This window comes from Nanorana parkeri, unplaced genomic scaffold, assembly GCF_000935625.1.
Source record: "Nanorana parkeri isolate BGI_ZX_2015 unplaced genomic scaffold, ASM93562v1 scaffold45, whole genome shotgun sequence".
NCBI lineage: Eukaryota > Metazoa > Chordata > Amphibia > Anura > Dicroglossidae > Nanorana > Nanorana parkeri.
Genome location: NW_017306313.1, coordinates 788,133 through 809,402, shown reverse-complemented (window position 1 = coordinate 809,402; position 21,270 = coordinate 788,133). Strand labels below are relative to the sequence as shown.

The following is a 21,270-nucleotide window of genomic DNA, read 5'->3' as shown; positions in this document are numbered from 1 at the left end:
TAGAGCCGGCAGAGAGATTGTGGATCACAGCCATTGTGTTTACAGTGTGCGCCAGCCAGTGCCTGATTACAAGTCAAAATTAGTATCAACCAGTACAGTGCCTGCTTACTACCAGTGCCAGCCACTACCAAGTGCCTAATTATTACTAGTGTAAGCTAGCACAGTGCCTTATTACAAACCAGTACCAGCGTTAGCCTGTACAGTGCCTGAATACTGCCAGTGCCATTTTGATTGCTACCAGTGCCAGCTAGTACCGAGTGCCTGATTACTGCTGGTGCCAGCCAATACAGTGCCTTATACTGCTAGTACCAGTGGTAGCAAGTACAATGCTTAATTACTACCAGTGTCAGTCAGTACCAAGTTCCTGATTACTACCAGTGCCAGTCAGTACAGTGTCTACCTAACATATAAAGAGGAGATGAAAGCAAGGCACAGGCCCCAATTTCTTAGGTGGTTGTTAGGGTGTCTATGTTTGCACTAATGGACTGGGTTTTGTCAGCTACCAACAAAACGCGTCTCTTTCCGAGTACAGTGGTCACCAAGCTTGGGAAATCTGTTTGTAGTAAAGCACTAGGAAGCACCAAAACAACACTTTAAGAGCTCATTCACATGGGTGTGCATGTCCATACAACATTTACGCAGTATCGTGCAGAGACCTGATCCCGGAAGGGACAGGTTCTGCATGTAAATGCATGCAGCAGCTTGTACCACCCTATGGGAGAATGAGGCTGCACTTGGTTACATGTGGTTACACACAGACCTGAACCTGCACATATGTGCAGGTTCGGATGCCTGCACCTGGATGCTTATTGTCTGCATCCATGTGCGGGCACCTGGACCCACATGAATGTGCAGGTTTGAGTTTGCATGTAACCGCATGCAGCCGTATTCTCCATAGGGAGGCTGGTGCACGCAATTACATTCAGCACCTATCCCTCCCGGGGCCAGGTGTGTGCATACCATACAGACGTGCACACCCGTGTGCATGAGCCCTAAGAGTCTAGAACAGTACTTTATTCATTCCATAATATTCAGGAAGATGACAAAAGATAGCCAACACGTTTGGGGACTCAACAATCCCCCTTTATCAGGGCTTAAGCAATTCCTTGCACGCACTCAAAAGAACTCTTAGGAGCTGCAGCTTGTGTATCAAAGCCAAAAATTGGTAGTCAGTGGTTGTCCTTAATAGACAGCTTTGCTGCCAGGATGGTGCCGGCAATGGGACAGGATTAGGTGCTTGCTTTGTAGAAAATTCTTCTTTTGTGCTTTAAACATAGAGACAGATTTGCTTTAAGGTTTAGTTTAGCTATATTAATGTATGCTGCTGTTGCAAGCAGCAGTGTAGTCCTTATGTACTACCACATGATCTACATTGTTCATTTTTACTTAAGATATAGTAATTGAGGTTGACTAGTGTGGATTTCCAACAACCACAAATAGGACTTTAAATGTATTGTTTCCAGGGCAAGTTTGAATCTGAACATAAATCGGCTATTCCTTATAACAAATTATAACTGAGCCATAATACGATCTAGCAATGATCCTTTGGGGCTGATTTAATAAATACTTCATCAAACCAGCAAACCTCTGTTCTTTAAACAGCTATGTAGGCTGACGCAGGTTTGCTATAATGGCCAACTTTTATTATCGTAATATCTTTCCAGTATTATTTTGCTGGGATGAAAATCAGTGTATGTGTAAGGATCGCGGCACGTCCGTGCCTTCCAGGCTGGAACGCAGCCACAAACCAGGAAGTCCTGAAAGAGCCGATGCGTTCCAGCCTGGAACGCATCGGCCCAATGACGTCACTGGCACCTCCTCGTTCCTTCCGCCTTAAAACGCCGCCAGACAGTCAGCTCGGTGTTCCGCTATAGCTACTGTGGAGTGAGCACCTGCTGACTCTGCCGGCCATACGAACCCTGGACCCCCTAACCTGGAGAGAGAGAGACCAACTGTGAGTGGATCAGGACACTGCAGCTTCCCCCTGCTCAGGGACGAACAGAGAAACCTACAAACAGCAAGTATCTGTGTCATCTATTACTGGAGTCGGCTCCATCTGCTGGTTGCTTCTATATTGCATCTACTTGTCACCACTCTACCATAGGAGATCTGTGAACTGCAATTACCTACTATATATGTGAATGGGAAACCTTCCTATTACTGATTGACTTCATACTGCATGTATGCTCAAAGGTTATAACCCTGAACTAAACTCCTGCAAGGCATAGAAGACTGTTGTGATCTTGAACCTCAGTAATCCATTGCCTTCAATAACCTCTCTTGCTTCATAAGAATCTAAAATCTTCTTTCCTTTGACCCTGCGTATGCTGGAAATACGTACTGGTCTCTAAACTACCCTCTTTTCTTTACGGTAAATGATGGTAGGACTCCTAACTCTCAATTGACATAGAGAGAGACGCCAGGAGTCCGACACTGAATACCGTTTATACTAAACTACCTGCTTCCTTAGTTGTTCCGCAGCTGAGATTCAACCCTGTCTGGCCAGGCCCTCACAGTATGTGTGTGAAACGGGACAGAGAAGGTAGTTCTAGATGTATTTTTGTAGGTAGGACTGACGATGCTGGTTGGGATTTCAGTACAGTGAAGGCACTGTGTTATCAACTCAAACCAGACGTTGGGTGCACACTGGATTTCTTGCAGATCAACACTCATTTTTCTATGTTTGCAGTGTTTGTAAAGGAATACTGCATGCAAAACCATGTATGCATTTCAGACATGTACAGTGTACAGAATAGTTATTTTTTTCATCTATTTTGTCCTGACATGCACTTTAATGTGATAGTGTAATATTATAATTTTTTCTCTTTCACTGTGTTCCAGTGCTCTGCACATCCTAAAATTAAAATTGTGGTTAAGAATATGTTGAGATTAGTTTAAATATTTGTTTAAAAGTACCACATTTTAAAAATTAAATTGTACATAAACCTTTACTGTGCCGTGTATAACAAAATGGCGTATCTTTTTGGATGATAAGTTCCCTGCATTGTGCTTTTTACAGTATTTTCTGTTCCTTTGTCTTATCTCTCTTTATCTGATCAACCACTGTACAATCCAAAACATTGGAACTTGTTCAATTCTTCATTCGAGGCGCCTGAAAGGTTGCTAAAATCTAGATAAGCCACATCTACTGCTCCACACTGATCTACTACTTTAATCGTCCAGTTAAAAAATCAATTTCAAGCTTTGAGTAATGCGATCTCTCTTTGCTGCAAGTCACTAGACTTTGTTTTTTTTTAAACATTGAAATACTGGGTGATGCATTTTCTATTTTAAAGAAAGAGCTATTCTGTGGAACATTATCAGATAGTATGTAAAATATGATTTACACATTTTCAGCCATATTAAATTACTAACCAGCCATGTATGTGAACTATTTGTCCTGTTCAAAGTAGTTCAGTCCTTAGGTTGAAATGAAGGGCACCATCAAGACATCTGTAGCTATGATATTTATTTACAGATGTATGGCACTTTATTTAAACGTTAATGTAAAAATCCTTTGCACTGTAATAAAAAACTTTGCATTTTAGAACTTTTGTAGAAACTGGAAGATTTAGCAGAATAGACTAGCATTTTCTAGAATGCAACTGTCACTAAAAGTAACTTTACTTGGGGTTTTTATTAATATAAACTATAAAAGACATTTTACAGCTTATGAAATACTTGTTCCTTGGGTATGTTTTTGTGTGGGAGGACCCCACACAAAAACATACAAAAAAGTGGGGTTCCCCCTTTACAGCAGAGTCTCCTTAACATCACAGCACCCTGTCACATCGGAAGCCCTCTCTTTCACATAAGGAGCCCTCTTCACATCAGAGGCATGACTTTGTGGAGCCCTCTTCACTTCGAGGCACCCCTGAGGAAGGCTGAAGGCACACCAGGGTGCCACGGTACCCTGGTTGAGAAAGGCTATCTGTTGACACTACTAAGCAAGCAGAAGCACTTTGGAAATTACCACACTGTTTACCTTTACTCTAATTTTTATAAAATGTTTGTTTAGTAACACAAGATGTTGTAGAAGTAACATGCAATAATTTTTTCCAAGCATTGTTTTGCAATGTTTAGATAAATGCAAAGTTATGCACTTTGGAATAAAAAACAAGCAAATGGGTTATACAATAATGGGTATGCCGCTAGGGAAGTCTGAAATGGAGAAAGATTTGGGGGTCACTGTAGACCATAAACTCAATAATAGATTACAATGCCAGGTTGCGGTAAGCAAAGCTAGTAGAGTCCTGTCCTGCATCAAGAAGGGAATGTTTTGCAGGGATAAGTCTATAATTTTGCCACCTTACACATCACTGGTTCGGCCTCACCTGGAGTATGCGGTGCAGTTTTGGGCACCGGTACACAGAGGGGATGTCCTTGAACTGGAGAAAGTCCAGCGAAGGGTGACCAAACTCATCAAAGGGATGGAGGACAAGAGCTATGAGACACGGTTACTAAATTTAAATATGTTCACGCTGGAATTAAGGAGATTAAGGGGTGATATGATTTTCATGTACAAAATGTTCTATAGTCATAGCGACATTAGCAACAAACTCTTTACGATGAATTCCGTAACAAAGACTAGAGGCCACCACCTGAAACTGGTAGAAAAAAATTCAAACACAAGGGGCGAAGGGGGTTCTTCTCAGTTCGAGCCGTTAGGGTCTGGAACTCGTTGCCACAAGCAGTGATTTCAGCTAATAGTGTGGAATCGTTCAAGAAGCTTTTGGACGATTTCCTGAGAAACGGTAATATACAGGGGTACAAGTACTCCTAATAACGAGATGACTCAGGGATCTATACACACACACACACACACACACACACACACACACACACACAATAGGTTGGACTTGATGGACATGTGTCTTTATTCAACCTCAAATACTATGTAATGTGTTGACTCTGTCGGAAACCATGGATTTCTCATGTCTATACATTTTAAACAATCACATGTATGCTGTAATATTGTTTAAGAATAATTTAAAAAGCACACTCTTAAACGTTTTACATAAATGCCATAATACTAGTGCCAATAATAATTAGATAAGCAAACTTAATTTAAATATTTTTTTTCTGTTCCATAGGTCCACGTCTTTTTCTTTCATGTCCAATGGATATGGATGGGTCTAAAATATGGTTTACAGACCTTTGGAACTATTCAGTAATTCCCTATCTGCTGGAAGCTGTGAGAGAAGGACTTCAGGTAAATAGTGGATGTGTAAACGATGCATTGGATCCAAGACTTTGTCACTACTCATGTCCTACAAATATTATTGTTTTAGTTGCATTTTCTTCATTTTCATAAAGCATGATAACGGTGGTCAAAAAAACAGAAGCAACAGAGGTAACTTGAAGCTCTCTAAGTGGCCGGTGTCAAACAAGATGAAATGTTCTCTGGCTGGATACATATTAAATTAGTCTAGTTCCCATTGGGGGCAATGTACCCTATGCAGACCTTATTTGAACTGAGCAGCACTGTAATGCAGATCAGTTTGGAGCTGAGAGTGAAAGGAGGGATGACTGTGTGTTACCTGAATTGTAGAGTAACGTGTGATTTCTTCTGCTAAATCAGCAAAGAGCAGGCATACTTTTTTATAACCCTTAATTTTGCAAGCACACTCTTGGGCCTTCTGCAAGTGCCTCTGCTTTCATATAGTGCAGAAAAGAAATCCCCCACATAATGCAGAGCTGTGCATCTTGAATTCTGCCTTTGCTGGACACATTTCCAGAACACTCCTGAATGCAGGCTTGCCTTGCTGGCATTGTGAAAGATGCTCTAAGGCGGCCATATTCACTGTGCCTTCTTTGTATGAAAATCTGCACATTATGTTTCATGATGCTGTTTTCTGATGCAAATATGTAAATGTGCACTAATATCTGCATTTCTGACAAACATCTGGAACAAACCAGCAACAGGTATCACATTAAAGGAAAACTGTTGGGAAGGTAAAATATACTCTTCCCAATAGTTTAATACATGACACTGCAGCTGTTCTGACTCTATAGCTCGAGAACTGATTACAAACTGCTTATAGCACAGGTCATGAGGGGCGGGCACAGCTAGCTCTGGCTCTAGAGAGGCAGAGCCAGCTGTCAATCAGACAGTATTTTTGGGGATCCTTCCTTGCTGAAACTGGGCTCTGTGCTGTCAGCATATAGCAGGCAGTAGCCCATTATTCGCTGAGTTTGGGTCACAGGAGTACATTAGTAAATTTAAATTAGTACCCAAAAGAGAACTAAAGCAAAAAAAAAAAGGTTTGGCTTTAGTTGTCTTTTAGGTAGCAACAAGCATTTTTGCAAAACAACTGTTCTGGCACAGTCGGCAACTGTGAGGTTGTTAGGGAGCATTGACCCTTTCCCTTAAAAGGCTGCATCTATCACTGCAACTAATATGTTTGTGAAAAATTAGGGAGATTTTCCATATGTAACATTATATATTATACATTCAAAAAAGAGAACTGCTCACAGCCTATTGTAATATTTTACTAAGACATATTATTTAAATAGATAAGGTAAAAGCAGGTAAGAGGTATTGACATGTCCCTTTTACCCTATTCACAATGCTTGGTAGGATATTTGGGGAGAAATATGCGATGGCAAACACCTCTTGGTGGCCCCTGTTATGCTATGGGGGCTGTACACATTTGACTGTGTGACAGGTATACTTAAACTTAGAACGATGGCCGTCCATTAAAAAATACAGTATTACAGCTATGGTTTTCTCTCATTCCCCCTGCAAAGTCCCAAAAATATCTGTTGATCCTGCCAGTAAAGTCGTTCTTATTCAGTTTCCTGTGGTGTTGCAGCAACAATGCAGTGCTGCACCTAATTTCAGGGCAGAGTTGCACTCTCATGTAAGCTATATCTGCTTTCACTACAGTGGGATGAAAAATGTTGCAGGGGACATTGCTATCAGCTGATTGACAAATCTCTAGTTTGACCGTCAGCACCTGCCCACACCTAGTCCTGCCCACTGCTCTCTAGATTGACAGCATGGTCTCTGTTGCTGATATTGAGCTGCAGTGCCTGGGAGGGGGAGCATGTGAGACACAAATGAAGGCAGATTTGGGTTAGTTAGGGTAGGTAAAGGAAGTTTTTTGCTTAATTTATTAGCTTTGTGCATCACATTGTAACTGAATTTGGAACTTGTTTAGACTGTCATGCAGGAGCCTTTATTTGTACTTTAAGTCTGGAAATAATAAAAAGAGCCAGCATAGATAAAGCTTATTATGAATTTAACCTCAATAATATACAATAGAAACTCTGGACCACATACTAACCATATTATAGAATAGTTTTTGTATTTCATGGTTAACTTCTAGGAGAACAGGCCCCACTCCTACGGCATGCTTCTCAAGTCCTAAACCACACTTATAGGATTAGTTCAAGTCTAAATGGAAAAGGTCAGGACTTTATTATTTCTTCTGAAAGCTACTGTTGGAGCACCACTTATGCAATCATAATCTCATACAACTATCTGTTAACAGTAGGTAATATAATTGTAGCTAGTGAGATAACCTTTAAGCCTTCCAACTGCACTATGACTTCCAGATTTTGGTTTAATCCAACAGAGAGGTAGCCTAGGTTCCAGATAACCAACTGCAATAGCAATCAACTGTAAAATACACACTATCAGTCTCCCTGCTGCACTGCAACCTTCTGGTACCAGTTCTAAAGTGCTACCATTAAGCATCCACCAGATTATTTTAGTGCTGGATAATAACGTCTAAGCAACAAAGCAATTCATAAAGTCAATTTAGAACACCTTTGTGAGTAAAAAATGTTGCTGGAAAAAAAAGGATAGCATCTGCTTAATACTTTATAACAACTATCACAGCCAGATCTTCTTATTGTAGTCTATATACTGTCCCAATATTTGGTTTCATTTAAGCCAAAAATGACAAAAACAGTTGATGAACCTAGCAATGTATAATTTTGACAGTTTACTTATATTTTTTCCAGTATATTTTTTCTATTTTAGGCTTCATTGTTGTCTTGCAATTTTTTCATGTTAGCTATACTAGATAGGATTACAAGATAAGCTGTGAATTTACAAATCACCACCAGGTGGCACCTGTAATCCAGTATGCTGCTCCACTAAAATAACTAAAAAAAAAAATCTGTATTTGGCAATACAAACAATAGGCAAATAAATAGATACACCTAAATTTAGGTCCACTATGAAAATAATAAATCAAATAGAAATGCTATTTAAGAAATTTTAGGGGCGAATGTGGATGCAAGAAATTGCTGCAATGCCAATGAAATAGGGATATGATTTTTTGACTTCTTAATCTACATGGATGTCACAGAATTGTACATAACTGTACACAATACAGTGTACAGTTATGTAAAATACAATACAGTACATGTCAGACACTACCACTTGTTGAAATCATGCACCAATCATGAGACTGAAATAGACTTGTTTGTTGGTTAATAGTGAAGCATGGGAAAGTTGCATGTATGGCAACTTAATTTTTGATATTGAGATTTTTAAAATAGAGCACACGGGATTTAGTTGCATGTGGGATGTAGGTGGGGCGACTGGTGGCGAGTAACTCTTAAGGCCTGGCTAGTAGCTCAGGACTTGAAATTTTGAGCCCTGCACTAGAACATAGTGTAAATACCTACAAGCACCTATATATGCCTGCTATTTGTGGATGTTTAAGAAATGTATGGCTAGTACAGTTTTGCTTTAAAGTCAGAACGTTGGGGTTGATTTAGAGGCAAATAGGCTGTTAAATTTGCAAGGGAATTTTCATTTTGCGAGGGAATGTGCAAGGAAAAAAAAAACAAGACAGTATTTTTGCTTGCACATGATTGGATGGCGAAAGTTGACACAGGTTCATCTCATTCACTAAGCTGAAGGAAAATTCCCCCCTTGCAAAGTTTAAATTACCCTCAAAGTCAATAGTAACTTGCCTTTAGTAAATCAACCCCCTTGACCCCTTCAGCACTGCACAAGAGTGTTTCAAGTATAGAAGGAATTGGCTTTCCTGTATATCTATTATAAAGGACACTTTTTAATATTAGCACCCTTGTTAGTTAAAATTGGACAATAAAAAAATAAATTATAATTCTGATAGACAGTGTGCTATTTTTTCTTTAAAAATTCTAGACGAAGGCTTTGCTATGTTAAGTGTCATTATCCTAGTTATCTATAAACTATACTATACTAAACGACTTATACTATGCTATACATGCATAATATTGATCCTATATGTTAGAATTTTTGTGGCCCCCATCTAAGGCTTAACATTTATAATACAGATATAATAACTTAAATTGTATGTACAGGTGATTAAAACCCCTATCAGGTTATTTTTTTGCTTCCTCTGTCCCGCTGGACATATTTCCTTTCACTTTCTTTCCTGAAGATGTAACATGAAATGGGAGGAAATCTCCTCACAGATAGGATAGATCCTATCTTAGACAGGGGACTGTCACATGCACCATTTAGATGATTTATGCTCTGCTCTTGCTATGGTGACAACTGTAATATCTCCCTGCTTTGTCTTGGTGACATTGATCAGAGGGTAGGATCAGCCCAGCTGGGATGCAGAAGGCAGTAGAAACTTGGTTGAAAGTCTAACCCAGGGGTAGCCAAACTCTGGCCCTCCAGCTGTGGTGGAACTACAAATCCCATGAGGCATTGCAAGATTCTCACAGCCACAGACATGACTCCCGGAGAGAGATGCATCATGGGATTTGTAGTTTCACCACAGCTGGAGGGGCGGAGTTTGGCTACCCCTGGTCTAACCCTTCTCTACTCTCTACTCAAAACTTAAAAAAATAGTTTTGTTTTTACATACATAAAAGTTCTGTTTACCAAAGCAGATTGGATCATGAGCAGAAGATACATAATAAAATAGTTAGTGGATTCTAAATAAGCATGAAAAGGTAGCCAATCAAGTTTTAATAAAATATACATTTAATAAGGAAGTAACCTTAGTGGTCTGCAGACTTCAGTAACAAAAATATTTAGGCTAAAGGAATATTCAAAATTCAACTGTATGCACATATGTTTTCTTTCAACTGTATGCACATATGTTTTCTTTCAACTGTATGCACATATGTTTTCTTTCAACTGTATGCACATATGTTTGTAACTTATCCCCAACAAATATGCCCCTGGATTAGTATGTAACACTAAGGATCTAAACAAAAAACAGCTGGAGAACTAGCAACGTATTAATAAGTCAGCAATGAAAACACACCTATTTCTTTCATTACATGCTTTCTTTAAGGCCACTGCAACAAACAATAGGATACCACCCTCCATTGGTGGAAGTGAGTTTTTGGCAGTAAGAAAGTGCTGTAAAAGTGTGGTATAGTCACAAAAGATTCTGTCAAAAATGTACTTTAGTGTGTACCTTACACATCTTAAATAAGGATGAGAGGTTTTACTTTAAAAACATTATGCAAAACCATGGTAAAGTATATAGATCCTGTGATGTATCTGTGATGTACTTGTAGTGACTGATACCAGCTTGTCAAAATTTGGCTTTTAATATTGTGATTGCAAATGCGGTTGTGCAAACATTGCAGGATTTAATGACAACTGAACTATGTTTCATATATACAGATGTATGGTAAACAAGCACCTTGGGAAGACCCAACGAAATGGATAAAGGATACATTCCCTTGGAATACTGCTTCATCTAAACGTGAATGTCCAGCCTTACTGCAGTTGCGACCAGAAGATGTAGGGTATGATGGATATGCCACTGCCAAAGAAGTATCAACGTCCAAAAATGTACCAGAAAGTGACAAAGATGGTGACCCTTTGGTATGCTGCCTAGTAAATGCATATTTATTTATGTAGTAACCATGTTTTGTTCCTTGGTATATCAAAACTAGTAATGCTGCTCTTAAGATAAAAGACAAAGTACACATAAACTAATTAAACTAATAATGTATCAGCAATTCACTCAAAAAGCACCAGTTGTGTGACTGATCACACAATCACATGTCACGCAGTTCTAAACATTGCATATACATATTAAAGTGTAATATCATCCAAAAACACAACACCAACAGGGTAATCCAGTATTGTATACTTAGCTCAAGGTAAAATACAATATGTAATGATGTAATGTCAAATATAATTCAGTTTCTATTGCCAATTCAATACAGATTATACAGGTATACAGATCTTTGTGTTGCCATGTATTTTGTCAGCAAAGTATCATAGCTTAGTTAAACATACCTGTATTGTGTAATTTTCCCAGCAATATTCTTGGAATAGACTCTGTATACAGCTGAAGAAACGTTGAGTGTTTGTAACACTTAGTTATTTGCCTTAATCCATCTGTTTCCAGTCCACATTTTACACAGTATACCAACTGTTTTCTACAAAGTACACCAAGTTGGCTTCAACTTGTCATTTGAAATTAGACTACATATAGCTATCTGTTCATTCTAGATAATCACACTTGTGAACAAAACACATTTCTCACAATTGTGGGACAGTCTTGCCATTTGTGAGAAGTATATAAAGCAGAAGACTTTGGGTAACCGGCATGATTATCAATATAAATCTAGTGGGCTCAATATTTGTGGCCAATTTACAGTTCTCTAGTGACACAATATAAACATGTGCTTGAAAAAAATAATATAGTGCTGCAGATATCAGTATTACTTTACTCAGAATCTTCATCTCCAAATGTCCCCTTTCCTGGGTCTTATTATCGGGTGGCTCCATCACTATACAGGGTGTCGTGGAGCCACCTTTGCGGGCACACACCTGGCTGTGGATACACAGTCCTGGCCCCAAACCCCTACCCATCCTCAAAGTGAGTGACTTACAGAAGCTTCAGCCTGTGCAGTGAGCAGTGCACTGTAAATTGTAAAGGGTACAGGGTATGCACTTCTGCACCCGGAAGTTAGGACAATCTATTCTGTGTGACCTGGAGCTGCAGCGGTGAATATAAAAGTTTCTGCAGACATTTAAAATAAAGTACCAGGGAATGTTTCATTTTCTATTTAGAATGCATATATTTAAAGAAAGGTGATTGTTTAGTACTACTTTAAGGATTTGATTTAGAAATGAATAGACATTTGGATTTTTAAAATGTGGATATGCATTGAATGTTACTTTACCTTTTTTTTTGGTGCTTTATGCTATTTCAAACAGTGCAGTCATTCGTATAATGTGATATATCATGTCTTTAAAGGTTGTCTTTTCTCATCATATGTTTAGTGTTTTAGGACCCAGTAGTGTTAGTGTCTTTTTTGAAAATGACGCATTTTACATTTTTGTTTCAATTTAAGTATAGTGTTTTCCACAATATGCTTGGCATGTTCTTAAAGAACACTTTTTGTATCAAACCTGTTTCACTAAGGAAAATGTGGATTCCTTTATCTAATTAAAATTATAGTTTTATTCCAGATGCCTGGCTATGATTGTATTATCATTGTTCATGTGAAAGGTTTTATATCTTTCAATAGAAAAATACACATGCTGCTTCTTTGAAGGGATAATGCATTATCAACGGTCACATGGGTGTCCTAGATCTGAATCTGGAACAGCCAGCATGTTATCATCACTTACTTTGATTTTTCTTTGCATTATCCATGTGATGTGCTCTGGAATCTTTAAAAAAATACATATTTTGGCAGTTTCTGCAGATTAATTCCTATGTCAGTTCTCAAGTTGTCAAATCGTATTGCAATTATTAACAGCTAAAGGTTCATTATGTAGTCAAAAACATGGTTGATTATATTATCTTTAGAACAACTGTCTTATAATTTCAATATTTGTGAGATTTCTTTTTCTTAAACTGTGTATTCATATTTAAATTCTGCCCTTCATAGCTGAAATGGACCTCAGCACAAATGCCCATGATATTCTTTATACTTAAAGTGTATCTAAACCATAAAACACAAACATTGAATATATTGCAGCTCACTTACTGCACTTTATGTATGAAGGACCAGCATTGTCACCCTAGGCTCCTCTCCTGATTTGTACTACAAACACTGCCCACTCTCCCAGTGGAGTTTCTCTGTTTCACAGGACATTGTTGAGATATCAGTTCAGTGGGCAGGACATTACAAGGAAACTGGACTTCTGGCAAGATCTATGGGTATTTCCTGTACTTTCAGAAAATGTTCTTAGAATGAAGAAAAGTAAATGCAGTCACCATGTCTGAGGACTGGTAAGCTGCAATATATTACAATTTTGTTCTTAGGTTTAGATTTCCTTAAAACAAATTTCAAGTACTGCACTCAATGTGTATACCAAGATTTTATTTGCCATGTAAAATTCACTCTATGAAGATGCACATAAATATCTACCAATGACCAGCAACTATTTTACTTCCTACAAACGCCGCTACCTCCTGCAAATTCCTATTGGCCAATGAAGTCATGGGGCAATAGAAATGTGTTAGCGAGGATCTTTGGAAAGTTTCAGCACTCCCCTATAGTGTCAGCGCTTTGCCTGTCAGAACAGCCTGCATTTAGCCATGACAGGAAGGTTTGGGAGGCTACTACAGGTTTGTGTAGGTACATTCTTCATACATGCAACTGTTTGCTCTCTTTTCCCCCTGAGATAAAGTCTCTTTAAGAACTCTTTAACAACTGTATTGTTTTGTCTATGTCAAACCCTCTACAATGGTTAAAACAGACAGTGTTGTAACACCCTACATGAAATGTATTCCCCCATCTGGCAAATGAAATCAGTTTCTACTTCTCTCAGAAAAAAAACTGTCATGTTTACAATTATAATTGCCCATAGATCTCTTTTTTTGATAAAAACAATTATGGTTTTTACATTAATATATTTGCTTTGAACAAGTACAGTACATCCATAAAGCTCCTACATCTCTGAAATGAGATTAGTAGTCTATCATTAATGTATCCATTGTGGAATACGTACTGTATATTGTTATGTATAATATATATAATTATATTCTACCAAAGGTTATGACTACCCAGATTAATTTACATTAGCTATTAGTGAGAATTTACATTTTTTCACATTCTTTTTCACATAGATCTCTTGAATTATATTAAAAAATAATTATAAATATTAATCATGCAACTCTTTAGAATGTGCTAAAAATATGATTACAGTGGGTGCCATCTACATCACCATTGCTGTTTCTGAGACTTTGTAATATAGCACATCCTCAGACGAGAATACATTGTGGGTTAGCCCAAGCAAAGAGAGCCATAAATAAATAAGGATGTAAGGATGTTCAGCATTTCCAATAGTTCTAAAATGCAAGACAAGGTTTTTGGAAAATAGGCCTTAAAAAATGTTCCACGTAATTAGAGATGTGTTTAATGCCTTACCTTTCTCTCAATTTAGTTGGTCTTCCCAGAGAAAAGACAAAATAGCTATGATGCTTTGGAAGATAATACCACTCTTTTGTGTGGATAATGAGATACAGATGTGTCCACTTTTTTCCTAAAGAGGGGAGGGTATAGCTCTTGAAATTTGAATGTCAAGTCTGATATTAATTTCAAATTCGTGAAATAATCACCAAACAGACTCAAAGCTTTTGTAAGAAAGCTTCAACACCAAATTGAAATGGGACCATTTAAATTTATATAAAAGTCAAAAGGTTTTTAATCTATTTCAAATGCTGATTAATTCACTTACAATGGATGATTTTTAAAAGTTTTAGCTTTCTGCAGAATCAGCTGGTCTCCTGAGCACTGGCCCTGATATCCTATGTAGGGTGGCTCCTTTCCCTTGCAGGGTCCTATGGAGTTACCCTTGTGTGTGTTAGTAAGCTGTGTGTATCTCAACAAACACACAAGCACAGAACAACAAACCTCATTCCTCCCTTCTACAAGCTAGTAGATTAACAGTTGCTGGAGACTGTGTTGTCCCTTTGTGATTTTATACTGGACAGAAAGTTCAGGGAAGTGAATCTGGGAACTAGAGCCAGGTGTTTGGAAACATGATGACTGTAAGAGCTTGGGTAAAAATATAAGGAAATACTTTGCTTGGCAATGTATATTTGTTTGATCTGGCTTCATTTCTGAAAAAATGTACAGGGTTATTCACGAAGGAGCCGAAGGATCCAGCCGTAGCTCCGGCTGATCCTTTGGCTCTCTTTGGTTTTCACTGATTTTCTATTCTGCTCGGTACCACGGAGGTCGAGCTTGGCGGCATTCAGCTATTCACTCACTGCCATTCAGCCCCTATGAGAATAGGGGCAAACGGCAGCAAGTGAGATGCCGAAGCTTCAGCCCAGCAGATCCAGATGTTGGATCGGCTGAGTCGAAGTGCTTCTGCACTTCAGCTCAGCCGAACATGCAGAGCATGTTCCCCTGACCGAAGTGCAGCCGATGTACGGCTGATTTAAGCCGATGTACCGCTGAAATCAGCCATACAGAGCCGTAGTGAATAGCTGAACATAGTTCGGCTGACTTCACTTCGGCTGGGTCATTCACTTGGCTGCCTTCGGCAGCTTTGTGAATAACCCACCTAATGTGTATGCTGTGGATGTATACCAGCTTCCATATCTATTTAAATGAATTGTTAAAAGGTTTCAGATGCTCAATCTATGTAGGGTATGGATTAAAGGAGGATATTTTGTTGAAAAAAAAATATCAATTACCAATACTGCTAATGCTTCTTTGATAAACATATTAATTAAAAACGTCATGCACTACCATGTTCCAGAATGCAGTGGCTGTCACACAGATTCATGATCTGTCACATCCTATTTTCTTGTTGAGAAGCTTAGAAGCTGCTAACCTAGGGCAGATGCACCACTGTTATAAAGCTTTTGAAATGCCTGTGTGGATATATCTTTAAAATGCTCTTAGATGATCAGGTCTCTTACTGAGAACAATGGCTGCATAGACATCTGCTCATTCTCACACTAACCCTTACCAGTAATATCTTTTATCATGGCCTTCATACAGTGTAGGTGAACAGAATGTAGTGTTTAGAAATGATAGATTCAATCACCGCACTACTGGATTATGAGTCATTGTGATTGATTTACTAAAGACAAATAGGCTGTTGGTTTTGCAAGGAAATTTTCAGTTTGCAAGGGGATTTTCCCTTAGCCTATTGAATGAGGTTAAAATTCACATTGCAAAGAATGCCTAATCATGTGCAAAAAACAAAACAGTATTTTTGCTTGCATATGATTGGATGGTGAAGGTCAGCAGAGCTTTACCTCATTCGCTAAGCTTAGGGAAAATCCACTTGCTAAGTTCAAATTCCCTTCACTCTTGATATCTGTACTCATCTTAATAAACATGAGAAATTTATTTAGAGAATTAATGCCAAAAGTATTCCTTTTTTGGTTCACCATGTGCACAGACACAGCATTTCAAGAAGGGTGGAGTGACCACAAATAAAAAAAATATACTAAATGGTTTAATTATCTCATTCACCTGTGTTTGAATAGTCTGACAACGTTTTAACATAGCTACAGTACGTGGACAATAATAGAGCTTGCTTGTTTCATTGATGGAATCATATACAAAGCTATGACTATAGCTGCATTTGGTCCACTTCACCTCCCTTTGGCTCGGCCAAACAGCCTCAGCACGTTCAGCTGGACCAAAGGTATGAACCCGTTCGCCTCAGCTGATGCAACATCTGGATCGGCTGAGGCGAACATTCAGCAGCTCCTTCCCTGCTGTTCACCCCTATTCTCAAAAGGGCAGAACAGCAGAGAGTGAATTGCCCAAAGCTCGGCTCAGCATTCGGCTCGGTAGCTGCACAGAATAAAAAAAGCGAGGTAGCTTACTATCTGGTTGAAATGTGGGGGTTCCACTACAAATTCCAACCAGACCCTTTAGGTCTGGTTGGAATTTAGGTGGACACCAACCCCAAAAATTTTTTTAAATGTGGGTTCCCCTTTAAAATTCCATACCAGACCCTTGATCTGAACAGTGGCCTGGCAGAGCAGGAAAGGGGGGATGGGCAAGCGCCCTTTCCTCCCAGCACCATAGCAGGCCACATGCCCTTGACATTGGGAGGGTGCTTTTACAGGGGGGACCCCTGGAAAGGCACCTTGTCACCATGCTGATGAGGAAAAGGGCCTCTTCCCCACAACCCTGGCTCGTTGGTTGTGGGGGTCTGCAGGCAGGGGGACTCATCTACATTTGGGTGCCCCTTTCAGAAAGGTGGCACCCAGATACCACCCCCCCCCTTGTGAATGAGAAAGGGGTAGTTGGTACCCCTACTCATGCACCAAAAAGTCCACAAAAAAGTAAATAAAAACACAACACCTTGAAAACATCATTTAATTGAATAAAAACAAAAGTAATTTTTTGACAAGTCCTTTATTTAAAAAAAGAAAAAGGCTCCAACGATGCAATCCACAGGTCAATCGCGTCGTCCAGCAATGTAGATCCTTGTCAGTCACTGTGAACAATGCCTGCTGACTCACCAAAATAATAAAAATCCAGCTGACCCATTCGCTATCGCCGATCACCTGCCTCAAAATGATAGGTCCATGTTGAATGTAAACAAATGGGTGGAGTGAGTCGTAAACTCCCTCCATTCATTTGTTTTTATTCCATGACAGCACTGTGTTCTCAATTGGCATGTAAACAAATGGGCAGAGTGAGTCCTGTGGAGTCATGACTTGCTCTCCCCATTTGTTTACATTCAGCCCGGACCTGCCATTTTGGGGCAAGTGTTCTGCTGTAGTGGCTGGAGTCCCGTGACGTCAGACCTAATGGGTCTGGTATGAATTGGGAAGGGCAACTGCACGCCTTTTTTCTTCTTTTTTTTAACAACTTCAGCAGACCATTCTCCTCGCTCCGGCTGTGTGGTCTGCTTTGCCGAGCCAAATCGAGCTGAAGGATTAACCGAACGTTCAGCTACATCCTTCGACTCTTTAGTGAATAAACCCCTTAGTGCCCAAGATGAGTAATATAAGCTGTGTACGGTTAAAATGTATTCTGAGGCTGTACAAGCGCTGGAATAAAAAAACTTCCTATCACCTGTAATTGAGGAATGTGACACCTATTGACGCATGAAAATGGTTTTAAAATGCATGTATTTTTGGAGGAAGCTATACTGTGAAAATGGCAGGTAGGGGAAATAGGTATTGTCTTTTTAAGCATATGTCAAGACAGAATTTAAAAAACAGATTTCATACATCTCTGCAAGTACAGAAAAATAGTTCTCGATGTGACAAATATAGAATGTCTATATATCTTTGAAATGACAATATGAATACTTAAGAACGTGGTATCAACCCTGCCTATGTCCTTCATGATGCATTTCAAAAACACAGATCCTTCCTCATTTACCGCCCCTCCTCCTCTTCTCCATAAGTCATCCTTGTGTACAGACAGAGAGCAGAGCAATTTATCAGTCCACAAGATTTCTGGCAAAATCAGCAGGTAATTGTTGCACTTATCGAACAGATAATAAACTTTTATTAGAGTATTTAGCAAACCAAAAGGTTTTAAATAGAAAAGTCAATTGTTAGGGTTTACTTACTGTACACTTTAATTATGTATTTAAGTCCTAGGGCATTTATGAAGGGGCATATTAACCTTTCCTCCACTAATAAACTAGTCATCCCTTACCATTAAGCCCTGCCTATACACTGCTAAAGTATTAAGAGTTACCTTAATACAACTATGCATGGCATACTTGCACATTATGGCAAACTTACCTCTGAGTTTTCCTCCTCCAGTGATGATAGGTTTGTGCTCTAGACTGCGGTAGCCATCTTCTTGGATTCTTCTTATGGACCTGGCACCTTCCTTTTAGTTTTTTTGTGCCATCAGTCAGTGGTGATGCCACTCTCGTGCATGAACGTTAAACTTGCACTATTGCGGCACTCAGCTGAGCCCTACGGAAGTCTATGCTGTACAGATGCTGGCAGTGTACATTTTAAAAATTGCTGACGGAAGTAAAGGAGTTTTAAGAAGAGACATACAAAGTTTCTTCTACTAACAATTTCTACCCCAGATTCATTTACCTGCTAGTATTGCCTTAGCAATAGGCAACCAGTCAAACATTGTTACAGTAGGCCACCTCAGACTTTTGAAATACAAAACATACTCATCATAGCAAAAAAACCCATATAGCATGTGCTAACAACACTTCCTCTTTCAAGGCAGCATGTTTATTATTGCCGTACAGTAGTAAATATCAAGCATCTAAATGTTATGGTAACATATTGCCTGACTGGCCATGGTGCTGATGAAAGCTCTGTTTGTACATACGTGCTGCAAAGTCGACATGCTCCTCTGAATTGGGACTCGCTGTGTTCTTTAAGCTGCTGATATCTGCATTTCATACCTTGCTGTTTTGTTTTTGAGCATTCAGGGGTAACTAACACTTTGTTGTCAAATTAGTGTCAAGCTTCAAAAAGGATCTCTTTATGACAGCATTCTTATCCTTTTAACTCATTTCTATTATTAAGCAATATAAAAAATCTAATAAATCATTATTAATTATTGTGCTCCAGCTAGTCACGTTAATATTAAGAACATAGGCGGTAATGTTCGTCTTTTCATAGATGAACAATTTCTTAACTAAGATGGATTGTTGCAGCAGAGCTAGAATGCTCCGCTGTAGTTGTCATGTTTGAGTATTTTTCTCTTTGTTTTTAATGGCAATGCTTGGCAGTGCTATATTATTATTTCCATTTTGACTCTCGATATGACTTGGTGGTGTAATTCTAGGAAAAAAGCTTTGGCCATCTATTTCGTATTACATTATGAAATTACTTTTTTGCTGCAGAAAATATGAAATAAAGCTCTTTGGATTTGGAAAGTGTAATGCGTTTCTCTTTCCTTCCCAGATAAATATGTTAATGCGGCTTCAAGAAACAGCCAATTTTTCAAGTGGACAAAGCTGTGACAGCGATGGCACCAGTCACCATGATGAAGTTTTGGAACCTTCGCTCGAATCAACCCTCTAAGGATTCATCCATGGATGTTATATTGTTATTATAGTTGAAAGGTTTTGTCCAATAGATCACTGCCATTACTAAAGCAGCACAATGCAACACCCGTACCAGGAAAATGTGCTGGTAGGCAGGTGACTTGGTTCAGAAAAGAAGTCGGGTGAAAAATTGAAGTGGGAAGCTTGAATTAGTTTAATCTCAATGCATTTCAATATGAATGGAGTGGAGTGTATCTCCATTAGTCAACTGGAAAGAGCCCTGGATAGAGGGCAAACAAGCAGATTGCACATTTGCTAGCCAAACTGGAATCATTTTATGTTCTAAAAGGTTTACAGCACAGATGTGTATGTATAATGTGTGTTCTTGTTTTTTTTTTTTTTTACATTCTGTACTAATTGTGCTGTGTTTTTAATCCACTCCAAATCTCTGATGTAAGACATTGTGCCGGTCACATGATTACATTAGTGAGATTGTTGTGTAAAGTGCTGCCTCCGATCTGTATAATGATCTTACATTCAAACTAAAAGCACAAAAATGTATTTGTGCAGCAACTAGAAAATCTACTGTGATAAACTGGATAAGTGCCAATTGTAAATCTGAACTGCCATGCTCAGACTTCTGAACTCAGCAGTGTTGAATCACTTGTTAATAATTGTCCTTATTGCCAATCAGTTGTTTTTGTAATCACCTACTGCCCACTTAAACAATTTTATAACAATGATTAAGGCTTCCCTTAGACCTGTGTTTTATGTGAGTATTGCTGGTGAAGGAAGGAGAATAGAAGAATAGAAAAGTCATATGGTGCCATCTCACTGCCTTAAAAATATCTCTTGATAGTCCTTTAGTCAGAGTACAAACAAGACTTATGTCTTCTTACCAAAACTACTATGTTATTTCTCACTGAGCACAGTGATCTACTCTTTTATTTTATAAAGATAGTGATCAATGAAAATCAGTCTATTATTTTATGTATAATTTGTCTTAATCTCTGAAATACAGGTCAACAATGACAAGTCTATCATGACTTCAAAACTGACACAGGTGGTTAAAAGTTTTTTTTCTTTTGCTTGCTTGCAAAGGAAATATGTTGATAGAATTTCCAGCAGTGCTGGGAACACTTGACAAAGCATGAGCACAAACCATTTTTTATTTAATTTCTCCTTCTCCCCTTCTAATAGTTTTAGGCATGTTTGAATTTATTATGTTGTAAATGGGGCTCTCGGTGTTGAGTATGACTGAGGCAGTGTAGAGTTTTTATTATAACTGGGTTGGTTTTGCACAGTCTAATTGGGTGGGTGCTGTATATAAAAAACCATGACAAAAAATGCCTTGCACCATTAAAAAGAGAAGAAAAAAAAAAAAGGAAACAAAACAAATTTGTATTTTAACTTGTTGGTGTATG

General features: G+C 38.7%; 1 protein-coding gene across 2 annotated transcripts in view; it reads left to right on the top strand.

Moving 5' to 3' along the window:
- Positions 1–20,778, top strand: part of NAV3 (neuron navigator 3) — a 269,901-nt gene extending 249,123 nt beyond the window's left edge. For both annotated transcript variants that reach the window (XM_018572850.1, XM_018572842.1), the window contains 3 exons: positions 5,094–5,212; positions 10,598–10,801; positions 19,764–20,778. In XM_018572850.1, coding sequence (XP_018428352.1) covers positions 5,094–5,212; positions 10,598–10,801; positions 19,764–19,883 — 443 coding nt within the window. In that variant the 3' untranslated portion in view covers positions 19,884–20,778. The remainder of the gene's footprint in view (positions 1–5,093; positions 5,213–10,597; positions 10,802–19,763) is intronic.
- Positions 20,779–21,270: the final 492 nt, after the last annotated feature.